Genomic DNA, 16,153 nt, shown 5'->3' with positions numbered 1-16,153 from the left:
TTAACTGCCACAGCTCGAATGGTTGCTGGGATATAAAAGGTGTCATGTAACCATAGTCCCTCTGTCCTCTTTCCCCCTTTTAAAGTAATAATTTTTTTAATTTGCATGATGGTGCTTTCAAATAGACTGAATCATCTGCACTGACAAACCAACTTGATAAAAAATACATACAGGTACTGGGTAATGTTGTTTGCTGTGCTAATGCAAGTCATGTAGTTTATCAATATTCCAATAAATGTAATTCACCAAGACGACTTTGTAGATCTCCAGTAAAAAGGAATTTATCCAAGTTTTTAATACAAAAATCACTTTTAAGAATTATGTGCAGGCAGAGGCATATTGCACACAGAAGTTTTGAGCTGGCGCAGTTTTCCATTAGAAAAGTCTTCACAGCTGTCCTTTTTTTCCCCTGACCTGTAGGTGAGACAGCACAACCCTTGCCTGTCAGACATTTTTCATAATCAATAGGCCAAGAATACCATTTGAAGGTAAGCCATGTCGATCCATCTTTCTCAATCATCTTTTCCTCTATCACCCCTGGGGTCGATACCACTGCCTTTAGAGGCAACAACAAAGTTATCCACACTTCCCTCAGGGAGTAACAGCATGGAGCTGAAGTTCTGTAAGGAAGCTAATGAATGTATTTGTCATATCTCTAATGGCTCACTATATCACCACAGCACCTTGGCTTGAGATTTATGGTAATCATGACTGCGGGAAAAGGGAATGCGTTCTGTCTTAGGATTTTTAGTTTCTGTGTACCAGGCTGCACTGATGAGACACCTGGGGAGAGCATTAAATTGGCGGCAGCGGAGTTTTTTCTGAGCCAAACTTGTGAAAACGTTGACAATGTGCCACAGTAAATGATAGTCTAAACACACAGAGTTAGGAAGTTGGTATTCACATCAGCAAGAGTGCAGGAATGGCAAACTAATGATGAGTCAACTCTGCTATTGATTAGGGCTTATTTTAGTCCCTGAGGCCCACACAAGCCCACACACCCAGACCAACAATATCAGCTCAAGTTATGCTGAGATGTCTTTACCGATAGCAACTCCAGAAACTTTACCGTCCCTTTTTTCCTCACAAATCTAATCCACCAGCAGAACTTCATCTTCTTCCATTAAATCCCAAGTGACTTCATTTTTCACTTTTCATTTTTTTTATCTACAGTATGCACTCAAAATGCAAATGACCAAGTGTCTCGGGTTCAGGCAAGTACAGAGCCCAGCTGAATAAGAAGACAAAGACAAGTGTTCACAAGCAATATATTGAGATTGATTAAGAAATTAAAGTAATTAGTCCACAAATTATTTTTTTCTGTGGTAAATTTACCACAAATTACCAAGACCACTTATTCTTCACTTGTTGATCAACTCCAGCGGGAGCGCTGAAGTGTGAACAACAGACGTTAAAGCCAGTTGCATATTTCCTTCGTATGCTTTATGGAGTTTCATGAGTACATTTTGTGTAGCCTGAAAAATGTTGTGTGGGTGTGAGGGGGGGGGGGATATTTGTTCAAGATTTCTCAAGGGCGACTCCTGCAGCTTCTACAAGAACACACTCGCACAAGGCGAGAAGATGCAGCCTGGCTGCACGGTTCTGATGCACTTTAAAAGCACACTTGATCAGCAATTCCTTCTATGAGCCCACACATCCCTCAGACTTCAAACACACCTCCTGAAGGTTAGGCACACAGAACTGAGTAGATGACAGAGGGATGCCTCAGCAGAGATGCCTTACTTTGTTGACGTAAGACATTACCAGGGTGTATTTTATAAACCTACTGCCCTCATGTGGTTGGTTCTGGGTCACAGGCAGGACAGAAACATTTTTTGAAACACAACTTTGATGATAGTCATTCAGTTCTCAGAAATACAACTCAGAATGCTCTTCACCTGATACATCCGGCAGGGTTTTGGAATGTGAAAGTGAAAGTGATGGTCATGTAACTGTTTCACTGTAAGCTATCTACATCTACAGTAACTGATTACCAATAAATGACTGATGATTCCTGCCTTCTCAGGGAATCGCCATGATTAGGTTAATTTAGGAAACAGCTGAGCTTTTGTCCAGTGCAGACTTTATTGATGGGTATGTTCCTCTCCAAGCTGTTTGATTCTACAACACTGTGGACCTGTAAGGTTTAGACGGCTCACTGTAAAGATTTGTCCGTCTAAATCTAAATTTATATATAATATAAGTATATGGTCTGTTTAATGGCAATCCAAAATGTTAAAAAAAAAATATATAAATATAATATATAATATCCAGCAATGCAGTATCTAACTAACATTTCATCCTCATACATAGCCAACATTTGCAATACTAAAAGTACAATTTAATATGCTGAAAATTTGCATTTGAAAAATTTCCAATACTGAAAAATATAAATCTTAGTTTGAGTGACATACACAAATACATTTACTGAAATAAGTGGAAATGGCAGTTACTTTTTAAGTGCAAGCACTAAATTATGTTGTAGCATCAATTTAAATGTCTGAATAAAGGGAGGTATCAGTGTGAAAATAGTAATGTAAGTGTAAATGTAAATGTCTTATAGGGCTGGAACTAACAATTATTTTCATAATCTGCTTTGATTATTCGATTAATCATTTTGGCTGAATTCTACAGAAAACAGCTGAAAATGCCATCACAATGTCCTATAGAGAGATGGTGATCTCATCAAATGTTTTGTTTTGTCGGAAGTATCAGATGTGGACTAAAAGATACTTTTATATTTATCTTTTTATCACTGTGCTTTTGTCTATAAATTCATCCTGTTTTAGATTTGGACAAATCCAATATTGTGAAACAATCTATTGTATAATCCAGCTACACAGTACCTGACAGTTCTTTCACATAAGTACAGATGGCCCGTCACATTTTGTTATCATATCTACTATGAACATCCAAAAAAGAAGCAAAGAAAAAGGAGAGGTTTTGAGGAACTGAGTGAACAAACTTTAAAAACATACTACATAATTTTAAGGTTATAAAATATACTTACTGGCTTGAACTCTGTACATCCTTTCATGCTTTTCATCTTTATCACTTGTATATTATCAACTGTCTCATGGTGTGTCAGACCATTGTGCTGCACACTTAAAGCTGCAGTCATCTATATGACAAGCTGTCTGACTTTGTCAGTCAGACAAACACAGTGATTGAATGCTGAATGTGTATTCAGCATTCATCACCTTTTCCTGTTATTGTACATGTGAATCGTTATCGCTCTTTCTCTGACTTTCACACACGGATTATAACACACACCAACCTTCAAGCACAATTTTCCTCCCTTTCAGCTGGTACTTAGACAGGAACTTTGTCTCTCGTTCAGACATTTATTTTGTGCCTGCTCTCTGTATAGATACACAAGGAACCTTTTTTTTGACTCCATCCTTGAACAGTGCCCCCAATTAAACTTATGACCCAAAATATCCGAAGCACTGGCTCACAATCTAAAAAAGGACCTAAAAAAGCATTAAATGCTGTGATTCAAGAACGAGTCAGACATAGTTCACCTCCAAGAAAACCCACACATTCCTCTCACAACAGCATTAACAGTTGAACTATATTTCCTATGCAAAGATTAATTAATCTAATTTATTCCTTGCATAAAAAATACTAATTCACAATCATTCACATCATTGACCATGGTGGAGCATTTATCATCACTGTAGCTTCTATTAACACCTGATGCCAACATTATCATAACTAACATTTAAAGATTACACCTGATCATCTCTCCTAATTTCCAACCGTTCTTTATAAAGCTGGACTTTGAGGTCACTTTATTATCCCAGTCTGTAAGACAAATAAAGCTTTTCAGTTCCTACAAGAAGCTTGAAGTACTTGAATCCTTTTGGCCTTCATTCATCATTAGAGATTGTGTCATGAATTCCCACTTTGTGCAACTTAATGCTTTTTCTTTGTTCAAGAATACCTTACTATACAAGTCCAATTTGTTATTTTACACAGTTAAATACCACTGACCTCTAATCTGAGTTTCTGCTCCTTTTATACTGATATTAATATTAATATGACCAGGGTGCCCAGGTGGTCATAATGTTATGGCTGATCGGTGTATATCCCCAGTTGGTAATGTAGGCTGTTAGATGAAAATTGTATTCCCAAACTCTAAACTGGGATTCCCGCGCTGATGTGATTTGAGTCATTTCCCTGACAAAAGTCCTCCAAAAGTAAATACAATGTTATGCAACTCTGTTCACGAGCTGAAAAGTGCTCCTTGTGACTAGCTATGTAGAACTGGCAGACCTGTTAGTGCCACTCATTCCATCGTATCAAGAGGCTGCTTAATCATCTTTTATGTAACTAAGCGGGCCATGTTGAGCTTTGTGCCTACCTCCATCAGACTCATTAATGCCTGAACTGGTTTGGTATCTTCACCCAGTTTATTATTTATTTATGGACATCAAAAATCAATACCATATTAAGTCAGTTTGGTTTATATATCACATTTAATACAGAGGGAAATTCAGAGTGTTTTACATAAAAGCATTTTAGAACATTTTAATTTGGAGCCACCAAATAGATGAAGGCAGAAAGACAGAGACTTTTCAGGACAATCTATCTGCTCTGAAGCAGTGTGCCTTGGATCAATAAACTGTATGTGATTAGTAGGTACAGAGGTACTACAGAGGGTGAGTCTGAGGGTGAGCTGAGGCTAATTAAGCTATTTCTTCTCACTATATTATCATACTAGCGATTAAGTTTATCTGACTTTTAGAAAAGCTCTATATTAGACCAGGGGTACCAGCCCGCCCATCACAGGGCTTACGCAGACAATCATAACCACATTCACAACTACAGACAACTAGTAACACTTTGTAACTTGAACTTTGTTTTACAGTGTGATTTTTGTTGTATGAATCAGGTACCAATACTAAAAACAACAGTGGGAACAAGGGACTAACAATTGAGCATTTTGGAGGAAAAGAGAAATAAATTATACTTTAAGTATCCTAAACAAAACTTTGGGGAAAATGGTGGAACCTAGTGTATAAAGTAATTATGCACAGTTATAATGTGGGAGGTACAGTAAGGTAACTGTTTTGTTTCCCAGTACTGTACCACAAAGGTACCTTGTATTTACAAAAATAAATAATAAATAAATCATAATTTATTTCTCCTTTCCTCTAAAATGCCCCCGATACTCCCTTCTTCCCCATAGTCTTGCTTTCTTCCCCCCGTACAGTGTTCAGTAGGAACCTGTAAGTATCTTTATTGGTAATAAATAATTCATACAGCACAGTTACACTGTAAATTGCAGGCTGCATTATAAAGTGTAAAACCACATGTGTATGTAATGAAACAACCCAAGCAGTGTTCAATCTCTGGTCTGGGTGGAGGTGGAGAGGTGATTGTAGTTTAACATTTTAGGTTATTACTTTGCTACATACATTAAAAAATAGGCATATAGCCTCATGAGTGATCTGGGAGTGTAAGCGAGTGGAGGTTGGGGTTGCTTTGGTGCTCCTGAGAGAGAGACACTTAAGCGCACGTCATCTCTAATGTCAGTCACTGTATCTGGCCTTTTGCATATTGCTTGCGTTGTCCAGAGGTGGTGGGAGGGGAGATGTCCTGTCAGATACTCCAGTATATCAACACTGAACAGTATCGAGTCCTAATCCGTCATTGACAATCGCTGATAACAAATCCACATACAATGATTACACAGTAGGCGCACAAACAAATCAAAAGCAACCCACAGCCATAATGCTCTGCCACATGTTTAGATCATCATGTTATAGGTTTATGAATCATGTTCTATGTCTCGTCAGGCCATTATGGATCTTTTTCTTGTTTCAGCATCACATGGACATTTCTTGTTATGACAAGAAACTGAGCATATACTTTTGTCATGTTTGTGGCATCTAGAAATGTGATGTTAAATGGATGGATTTCTGGACCTTTAAAATGTTGGATAATGTTAATAATGACATGTCTTAACATATTGCTTCTGTACAACAAGAGAAGCGCAGTTAGATTGTGAAAGTAAAATGTGGATTGAGAGTACTGGTATTACCACAGTAATAAAAGAAAAACCTCCCATATTCTCCTCTTCTTACATCACTGCAGATTTGCAGCTACATGGATCACCCACTGTGCAAAACACCAGGTGAGCCCGACCATGAAATATTTCATGTAAAAACAGGTTTTTAGTACCTGACTTACAACATGCCAGCAAAAAAGGATAGCCTGTCTTCTAAAGCATACGTTCATGTTTTATATTTTGTACAAAAAAGGATGTTGGAGTGTTACAATATTGAGTGAACCTCCCTTGGCTAATTAAGGTTATTGGAATTAGGCAGTTTTCCATTAATTAATCTAAATATATAATAATTTAGGCTGCAGCAGTAAATATAATTATATTTGCATGTACTGTATAATATACAAAGGTCACATTACTTCATTAAATTCACATTTCAGGCACTTGATAGAGGTGACGGAGAAGTGTCACATTAAAATAATAAGAGCCAATGAGTCTGAAGTCAACAATTAATTTTCAACAGTTCCAGTAGAATAATGGAAACCCAGCCAGGGAAAAAGGGTTTAATGAGAGTAACAGCTGTTCACTGATGTATGGCATGACCTGATGGTTGACCTGATCCCAAACTTGTCGATCACACTTCCTTCATCGCCTGTCAGTCAGGGGGGGACATTTCAATCATGCAGTATTTGTCTCCTATTTCAAAGTATCCCTTATATCCTACCAAAACCTTTCCTTTTATTGTTCAATCACTAACACCATTCAGATACTGCACTTGCACAGTGTTTAAGTAGTTCACTGTGCTCAAGTATTTACATGTTATGCTACTCTATTCTTGGACTCCACTATTGCAGACAGAAATATGTTTTTTTTTTTTATTCCATTGCATTTATTTGATACCATATTAGTTATTTACTACATATAAAGATTTACAGACAAAACTTTTGTTACTGTAGACTAGAAAGTAGTAAACTTTAAGCTTAGCTCCGTTTCAACTAGCTACAACATTAAAATACTGCTGACATCCTAATTCATCAGTAATAGCTATCAGTTAACATGTGTTTCAGGACATTGCTTGTCGGCATTTGTTACTTTCTCTAAAAGGAATAGTTTTGGGAAATGTGTTTATTTGACGTGATTAGCCTAGCTTAGCGAAACAAATAGAAGGAGAGGAAAACATAATATAAATATATATATTTATTATTCAATTCAATCAATACATTCAGATTTGTCATTTGCCTTGACTAGTAGCATATGGTGGCTAATTTTAGCTAATGTTAGCTGTGTTGTGTGATTTGTTGTTGTTGTTGATGTTGTTGTGTGATTGATATTACTGAGTCTGTGGCTTTATGATTTAGCTTTGCTTGTACTTTGTACAAAAATACACAATTCCCAATTTTGGTTGCTATCTAGCTCCTATGTGGTTTGAATGCACTTAATGTTAAGCCAATGGAATGTAATGTATGTTTTAACACTTACTTCATAATTCTCACTTGAGGCCAAAATTGCTCAGCAAAAGTTACATAGTCTTGTTTTGAATTCTTCTTCCACCACTACTCACTAGGCTTTTTTTTCCTGTGTTGTTCATTAACTAATTATATAGACTATGAATAGTCTACATATATAAATACACCATCTTTAGTATTACAAGTATTTACAATGCTTGTTATTCAATTGTGCTCTATGTTAGCTTTTTCCAGTATTCGGCAGCCTACACATGCACATATTTCACAGCCTCTTACAGTATGACTCATTTGCTCTCCCACAGCGACACTATTCATGCTCATCAGCTTCGTCCAGATGACCATATGGGCAGGAGAGGAGCATGAGATCCACACCAGAGAATTCATTAGCAGCCCTGGATTGCACAGTGCCATCATCTCTATGTCTCTTTGAGGTAGCCAATGAAATCCAGGCTAGTGGGCAGCCTGAGGCAATGACACCACTACTTGCGGCAGGTGAGCAGTAATTGGACTGTGTGTCAGATAAATCCAGGTTGTGACAAGCCACTCAGCACGGTGTCGCCTTGGCTCCAATGCAAAGCTGTCTCTTAGCCGCAACCCTGACCTGCAGTGGCTTTCTTAGCTCTTTAGTGCAGGTCAGTTATTGTAGGTATGGCAGGAGTGAAAAGCCTTTCAGCTCTTCTTCTTACTATATAACCCAAAGTGGCATCCAGTTGCTTTAAGGGAAACAACGGAGGGCTGAAATATTTGCTATATATATTGAAGGAATACTGCACTTCACATATACATTATGAAAACTTGGACTTTTATTTAGATGATGCAGTATAGTAGAGAATAAAGTATAAAGCATGTTTTATTGGTCAGATAGAAAATATAATTCCTCTTTATCTACAGCTTTAGCTATATCTAATTACCTTTCTTTTCTCAAATTCATATATTCTCAAGAGGAATATTGTGTTGTATTTTGCACTGACATTGGAGAACAACATGGCAATGTATGAAACACAGCAGACAAAGAAAAGGTTAAATGTACAACAGTAAATGACTGAAAAGAATTGAAGCGATAATAAATATGTTATGGGACAAAAACATTTATGAATGTAATGTAAACATTAAAAAAACACTGCTTCTAAGGTGCTTAAGTATTCATTACACATACAATATGTACAAGTTTATACAAGCCAAAGAGTCTAAGCAAAAAAAAATCTTTCTTTTTTCATATTTCAGATGAAGAACCAGCTGTTTTGCATCAGTTTCTGCTGTTAACACATACGATTTCAAGTCTTAGTAATGTGCTCCTGTTTGCAGCTAAAGCCTTGTAAAGTTTGTCTGTGACTGGAAAAATGAACCGTTTTACTTTGGCAGGTAACTGGTCGGGCTCGTCTCTACTCTAAAAACCAATTTTGCTAGTAAAATATTAAAAGTGGCTTTTTTAATTGTGGAATGTGGATACTTAATATACAGTGCCTGTGTTTCTGTACACTTCCTGGTGACATTTCATGTTTTCCTCTGCACTGGCGAGATCTTAATGTCTTTTCTTCCACCTGCTGTTCGTCTGTGTAACGTAACGTCCTCATCCTCTCCTGTCTGTTGCTTGGCAAAGTTGACAAACACCTGTATAACAGAGAACCTGAATTCAGTACAAAATAAGAACCTTTTTTAACAGCCCCAAGGCACAAAAGGAATGTATCTGCCTAGGATTGTAAGTCATAATTTAAGAAGTTTCAGCAACACTATATTTAGAATGTCAGAGATTATAACAAGTAATTAAAGACTTGTGTTAAACATTTAAATATTTAATTGAATTGTTATTTAAGACAGAAAGCGGAGAAAGAAGAACAAAGAGGAGCATGTACTGTATGATTTTATAGGTTTTTTAAAAAGATAATAAAAGTAAATATTTAACATAAATATTAAAATTGAATCATATTATATACAAAGATTCAATTTTTTAAATATATTTTTACAGTTTAATATGTTTTTGATAGGTGATGTGACTCACAAAATGTTACCAGAACAAATTCCCTCACATTTATTAAACACGTGTTGAGTATCTTTGGTCACCTCCCCTCCTCTCATTGTCTTGGTTCATACGTACCTGGTCCAGTGTTGTCTGGGAAACAGAGTAGTCTTCAATGCTGAGTCTCTCTTTATTGGCCACCACCAGCTGAAATATCCTGGCTAAGGAGGAGGAGGCAATCTCGTACTGTAGCGTGTTGTAGTGCCTCTCCCTCTGAACACAGCCGGGGAAGGAGCTCTCCATGAAGCCCTCGGCGGGCTCCAGATCGGGGGACAAGCCCGGTTTAGCTGCCTTGATTTTCATGGTCACTACATAGCCGTCACCAAATCTGGATCAAGAAAACACAGTGTCAGACATTTTTCAGGACTCTTTTTGAAGTCTGAATGTATCATTATTCATATATTAAAACCACACATATAAAGGTTAAATTCCTTTTAGAACATAAATTGTGATGCTTCCAATTTTTCTGTATCACAATGCTGAGAAACCTTTATTTATCATGTTTTAAAGGTTGGGAATCATGATATTGAAATTCTACCCAACACTGTACAAGCCTGCCAAAATACAGAAAACCTCTTACTTGTATTTGAGATGCTGGATGGTACCCAGACACTTGAAGGTCCCATTGACCATGATGGCCAGTCGAGTGCAGAGGGCCTCACACTCCTCCATACTGGTAGAAAACAACCATAATCCATCTTTATTTTCACTGCTGCTATTTCATGTCTTTGAGCAATAAATCTTAATTCCACAGATCCCTATGGTAAAAATCAAGCAAAGGCCAATCTAGTCATGATTTCATCAACAGTTGTTGGCAGGAGAGTTTACTGTGTTTGGTCAGCTGCTGCAGCAGATGTGTGCAGTGGATTAATTTCATTATTAGATGTCGAACCTGTGTGATGTTAGCACCACAGCCCTGCCGTCCTGAATGACACTCATGATGGCATTCCACAGGAAGCGCCGAGAGTGGGGGTCCATCCCTGTCGTGGGCTCGTCCTAAACACACACAGCCACAAACAAACAACAAACTTGACTCTCTAAGCACATAATTCCATATGAACAGAGACCAAATCCTTATCTCTATCAGCATATGGCAAAGATCTCAGATTTATGCCAATTTGAATTGAACTGCACAGTTGCCTGCCAATGTATAAAACATTTGAGGCCAGGCTTGACTGAACCCATATGGCTTCCCATCTGGATCCATAGACCATTTCATTGATAAATCCCTGCATAAAACCCAAAAACCCAAACAATGGGCTCCTGAGCTCCCCGTCATTGGCTAACTCACCAGCAGTACCAGCGCCGGGCAACCAATCATTGCGATAGCTGTGGAAAGTTTGCGCTTGTTGCCTCCACTATAGGTCCCTGCACAGCGGCTGGCATACTCTGTAAGACCAAGCTTCTGGATGCCCCACTCTGCCACCTGCAGGGGGAAGTGGAGACATGCATTAGGCAGGCACGTCCATCCAAAAGTGACTTTCTGCTTACATTTATAAGATGTGCAACCCCAACTGTTAAATGAGCCCTTCATAACAACATTACAGCAGAATGAAAAGGATAAAACAAACATTAGTGAACACTGAGAAACAGTATGCAGTACTGAGCCAAACAGTAGTTTCATTTAGACAGCAAAATGAAACATGCTTAGACAGTTGAAGATGTGAAGCAGTGGGAGTCCTACTCACTCTGGGGATCTCTGACTCAGGTACCCCTCTGAGACGAGCATATAGGTACAAATGCTCCCTGCCGGTTAGGAGCTCATCGATGGCATCAAACTGAGGGCAGTAGCCCATATTCTGGTGCACGTCCAGAATGTCTGTCAGGATGCTACAAAACAAGACACAAGGTGCCGCTCACTGCAGTTAGCCAGTGGAGTAAATAACATGATTATAAAAGCAAAAAAACAAACTATTCTGAGTGAGGTTAGACTGATAAAGTCAAAACAATGTCAACCAGAGCTGAGAGGAAGTGGATTCATCTCAACAAACTAATATATAAACTGAACAAAACTATAGAAAAGCTGTGAAATGTTTTATTTATTTAATTAACTAATTAGTTTTTGGCATAAATTACTGCCATTTAAAAGATCAATGATTCCTGGGGGTCAGGACCCTCACTTGGAGCCCCTAGATAAATCTCAGGGATCATAAGAAAGAAGACAATACGTGATACACCTCTTTAGGCTTCAGAAAATACTTCAAATTGAAGAATCTGAGAAGGAAAATGTACTCTTTGGTTGAATTGCTCCACATTGCGGCCATAACCTATGAGGAGGGGTGACAAGAACGTATTGCTGTGTCTGAAGGGTCTCATGCCAAAAAGGTTTTCTGAAAGATTGATGGTTGAATAGCTGTTAATTTAGGCCTTCCTTAATCTGTTTTTTTTTTAAGAGACTTTCAGTGTCCAACAATGGTGTAAATGTAGCTTGAGGGGCTTATTCACCCTGTCAAGACTTCTGTTCAAATAGTTGACATGAAAATGTGTTTTTTAAAATATTATCACCCAAATTACTATTAATTGTTGAGCAAGCCCTAGTTCCTCACTTTTTTTCTTATTTTGTACCACATGGGTTGGTTTTATAGTCGGATAGGGTCATCAAACAGAATTATCTCAGATTGACCTTCCTGTGTTTAAACTTTCTAACTCATTGGAGTGTGTCTGGGACTGCGTGTAGGATAAACCAAAAGAATTTTACAAATACCATCTGATCCAGCCCTGACAGAGTTTGTGTTCTATTGACTGGGGACATTTTTGACTGATCTTTATGTACCTGTAACCAGCCACAGTCGCCTCCCCGGAGGTGACATCAGTGTCACCAGTCAGCATTTTGAAGGTCGTTGTTTTTCCAGCTCCATTAACTCCCAAGAGACCGAAACACTAACAGGACAAAGGACAATCAGGCTCTCGAAAGGAGGACACAGTTAGCTGAGATACTGCTGAAAAACACATTCACAATTGACTAATAATATCCTTTAGAAACTCTAATAATCTATTTGTCTTCATAGAAGAAATGCCTTTGTGCATGTATGTATTAAAAAGTAACATGAAAACAGAAATGTAAAAAACACACACAGACAAAGTGAGACCAGATATACAGTAAATATACTTTGTTGTCACTATATGGTAAATTACAACTACTGAATATTATCTGCATCTCAGACAGTCTGCGTGGCAGCTTAATCAGCGCGTAGGCTTGAAAACTTTAGAAATATGAATAAAGAAAGAGAGTAGTAGCTCTCAATGTAAATGAACTCAGTGACTTTACCTCTCCTGCAGGGACACCGACACAAATCCGGTCCACAGCTGCCCTCTTCCTGCCCACATACGTCTGTGCAGAGAAGGCAGGGAAACAATAATAACTGTCTCCATTTGAGGAGTGCTTTTTAAAACAATAACTTTAAAAAAAAGGTGGTAAAAATATAAATGTACAAGAGCGATATGATAACAATAAAATATGCAAAATCATTTATCTTTTTCTTTATCCTGATATGAGATTGTATGGAAATTGCTGAGGTGGGAAGGGGGTTAAAATTTAAAAAAACAAGGCAGTCCACAGTGTTAATATTGTTTTACCCTCCCACTGAATGATTTTATCATTTATATATAACAAAATAATAGAAATACAGATACTCCCATCATTTAAGCATTGAACAGCCACCAGATTAGTAAACTGGCCTAGGCAGCAACTGGTGCTGATGGACTTTTCGCCCCAGAATGAATGGGGTTGGGGGTTGTATCCATCAGTTATCCCACTGACGCTCTGGGATATACTCTTAACGTATTGCTTAATAACTTATTCTTTGACATTTAATTCAACTTTATACTTATATGAATATGGATGAAATTATGAAAGAAAATAAAGATGAGCTTGAGCTTGAAAAAATTAATGAAATTACATTTCAGAACGGCCAGGAAGAAACCAAGGAAATTCTGTGACATGCAAAGCATAGTATGAAATAGAAATATCAGCTGAGTCAGGTCAAGTCAGTGATTTTTACTTTAGAGAGGTTTCTGATCTGCAGGATGTCAGTCTTGCTCCCTCCATCATAAATTCTCTGCCTCTCTGTTGCCACATCATCATCTTCATCTTGTGTTGAAGTCTGCTTGTAGTCTGATAACCTGAAGGGTGTAAGAAAATCATTTGTGGAGAAGCATCTAATTCAACAGAGCTGCACTATATTCTAATATGCTATGAGTTCTGACCCTGAACTTCCCTGGTTAGGTTTCCATGGAAAGTTCAAGACTCTAGCATAGCAAGAGGTTGAGATGCTGTTTATAAAAACTTGCCATTCCCTTACCAGTGGTCCAAGAAGAAACGGTACTGGATCAGAAGATTGAGAATAAAGTAGACAAAGCCTTCCACTGCCATAAAAGCAACATTTTTCCCCACGAAGTCCCACCGGAAAGGGTCCTGGGTGTATTCTTCACCTGAAAACAGAGACAAGGTTGTTGTTCAGTCAGTACAAAATCAGCAGTTTTCACAAGCTACAAAAGGTAAAGTTTTGTAAAATTTGGTAATTTGGTAAACAATTCCTAATGTATGCAATATGTTCCTCCCTAAGAGTTTATGTCACCTTTTAACATAATTGGAATATCAGCATTTTATTATATCATTTGAAATATTTTGATAGAAATTGAAAACTCACTGAACTTTATCAGCTAAAATGGCCCAATCGTATACTGTACTTACCAAATCTGGCATAAACATCGGTGACAGCCTGGTTCATGGCCATGTCTATCAGTCCTCGCCCCAGACAGAAGTGAGGGAGCACCAGCAGGCCTTTCTTTAGCCACTCATTGAACATCAGCAAAGGCTGGCAACACACACACACACACACAGTCACTTACTGCAAGATTCATCAGTGAAAGCAGAGGAGAGGAGTACAGATGTGCGGTGGAAAGAACCATCTGGCAAAGTGAACCATTTTTGACTGAGCAGGAAGTCACCTGTTGCCATGACAGCCGCATATGTGCCCTTTTCCAATGAAGTATCTGTTTTTTTTCTTAAATCTAACCAAACCACGTTTGTTTAAACAGTTGACAGAGTTGGCGGTTGCCATTGTTGTCTATTCCACATCTGTCCAACAGATACCCTCGGCGTGTTCCCCTACCCTGCTCACCTGTGACTCATCTTCTACTTCCCCAGCTGCCCCACATTATCAGTCAGTGTTTGTATACGTACCTACTTCCATTTTTTTATGGAACCCATCGGAAATGTCAAAATATCTTCTGTGAAAAGGCCCATTGGCTATTTTCACTCGTGTCTTGTCCCAGCCATTTTACATTAACCCGATGTTGTAACTATCATACTACAACACTTTAATCAGCACTGAAAACATGAACAAGTTGAATGATTTACTTAGAAGTAATGAATTAGTAAGAGTTACTGAGAGAGTAAAACTGCCTGGAATTTTTTTTGCTAAAAGCTGCATTAATTGATTTTTCTGGCCACATGGGGACGGCAGAATGAGCTGAAAACACAATGTGTGAGCACAATTTCCTTTTACAAATACAGCAGACAGGGAAGCATTCATTTGTAGGTGTGTTTCCATCTGACAGTCCAAAACAAATAGTCGTTTGATCCATTGTTTATATTAAAAATATAGATTTGTAGCCATTTAAAGCTGCACAAATCAGCTCAATCAAAAAAGCTGTTGGTTGTTTTTTCCGGCCCCCGCAATATTTTATAATCTTTATGTCTTTACCCGATTGTTTTCAAAAAGCTCCAGGATGAAGGTGATGGCGCTGCTGTTGATGCCTATGAACAGGTTGATGCAGGACAGGGAAACATATGCAGTACTTGGGATGTTGAATATGTAGGACATGGGATACATCATGGGCGTTACTGACCACCTGTAAAGCGATGGAGCCAGAGAAAAAGAGAAATTAGAGTCATCTAGGCATTTTGTTCTTTCTTCATGAATTTCCATGTTGATGAATTGGGTTGAACCTTTCTATATCCTCTTTGTATTTCGCTGTTTTTATTTTTGAAGTAAAAACCAAATTAAACTGAGCAAAGTCTTACCCATATAGTAGAAGCAGTGTGATTAGTGCCGGTAGGTTAGATGGTGATGTGTAACACTTTTTGTCAAAAGCCATGAAAATGCCAACCACCATTGCAGTGCTGAGACAGTAGTTAATCTAGGGGACAAATAAAGCATTCACATAAGTTAATGAATAGAAACAATCCACAACATCCGTCTGTTGGAAGTTAGGTTTATATCCACTATTATGTCTTTAAATGATTTGAAATCTTTGAATATCAAGAGGATACACATTTCATACTGACTCCATCTCTGCTTGACTTACCATGTCCCAGAAGAAGTTGGCAACCCAGTACACTAAAGGGCTGACCCCACTGACAAACTGCAGGTGCTTGGCCTTGGTCACACGCTCCTGGATGAGGTAGAGGACGAAGCTGGCAGGGATGAAGGACATGGCGAAAATAACACAGATCGCCACCACAGCGTCTACTGAAGTGGTTAGCCTAAAAGGAAAAAGAAGATAAAGTCTGTACTGTGCAATCTGCTCTGTGAACGTAATGTTAATGAGAACTAAATAAATAGTGTCATTCATTATATACAGTATTTGCAACATACTAGAAATGGTGCCATTACACATATCATATGAATATATATTAACAAAAAGCCAACA

The 16,153-nt window shown here is 38.1% G+C and overlaps 1 protein-coding gene across 2 annotated transcripts in view; it reads right to left on the bottom strand.

Annotated features, from left to right (window-relative positions):
• Positions 1-8,282: 8,282 nt before the first annotated feature.
• Positions 8,283-16,153, bottom strand: part of LOC118335206 (retinal-specific phospholipid-transporting ATPase ABCA4-like) — a 36,687-nt gene continuing 28,816 nt past the window's right edge. For both annotated transcript variants that reach the window (XM_035671437.1, XM_035671438.1), the window contains exons 36-49: positions 15,809-15,986; positions 15,525-15,640; positions 15,205-15,352; positions 14,190-14,313; positions 13,798-13,927; positions 13,498-13,618; positions 12,765-12,827; positions 12,270-12,376; positions 11,185-11,326; positions 10,788-10,922; positions 10,389-10,492; positions 10,077-10,169; positions 9,575-9,824; positions 8,283-9,090 (exon numbers count right to left, since the gene is read on the bottom strand). In XM_035671437.1, coding sequence (XP_035527330.1) covers positions 8,974-9,090; positions 9,575-9,824; positions 10,077-10,169; positions 10,389-10,492; positions 10,788-10,922; positions 11,185-11,326; positions 12,270-12,376; positions 12,765-12,827; positions 13,498-13,618; positions 13,798-13,927; positions 14,190-14,313; positions 15,205-15,352; positions 15,525-15,640; positions 15,809-15,986 — 1,828 coding nt within the window. In that variant the 3' untranslated portion in view covers positions 8,283-8,973. The remainder of the gene's footprint in view (positions 9,091-9,574; positions 9,825-10,076; positions 10,170-10,388; positions 10,493-10,787; positions 10,923-11,184; positions 11,327-12,269; positions 12,377-12,764; positions 12,828-13,497; positions 13,619-13,797; positions 13,928-14,189; positions 14,314-15,204; positions 15,353-15,524; positions 15,641-15,808; positions 15,987-16,153) is intronic.

Source organism: Morone saxatilis, unplaced genomic scaffold, assembly GCF_004916995.1.
Source record: "Morone saxatilis isolate NCDOM2014 unplaced genomic scaffold, NCSU_SB_2.0 Contig23, whole genome shotgun sequence".
Lineage (NCBI taxonomy): Eukaryota > Metazoa > Chordata > Actinopteri > Moronidae > Morone > Morone saxatilis.
Note: the sequence above shows the minus strand (reverse complement) of the source record. Positions and strands in the feature narration are given on the sequence as shown.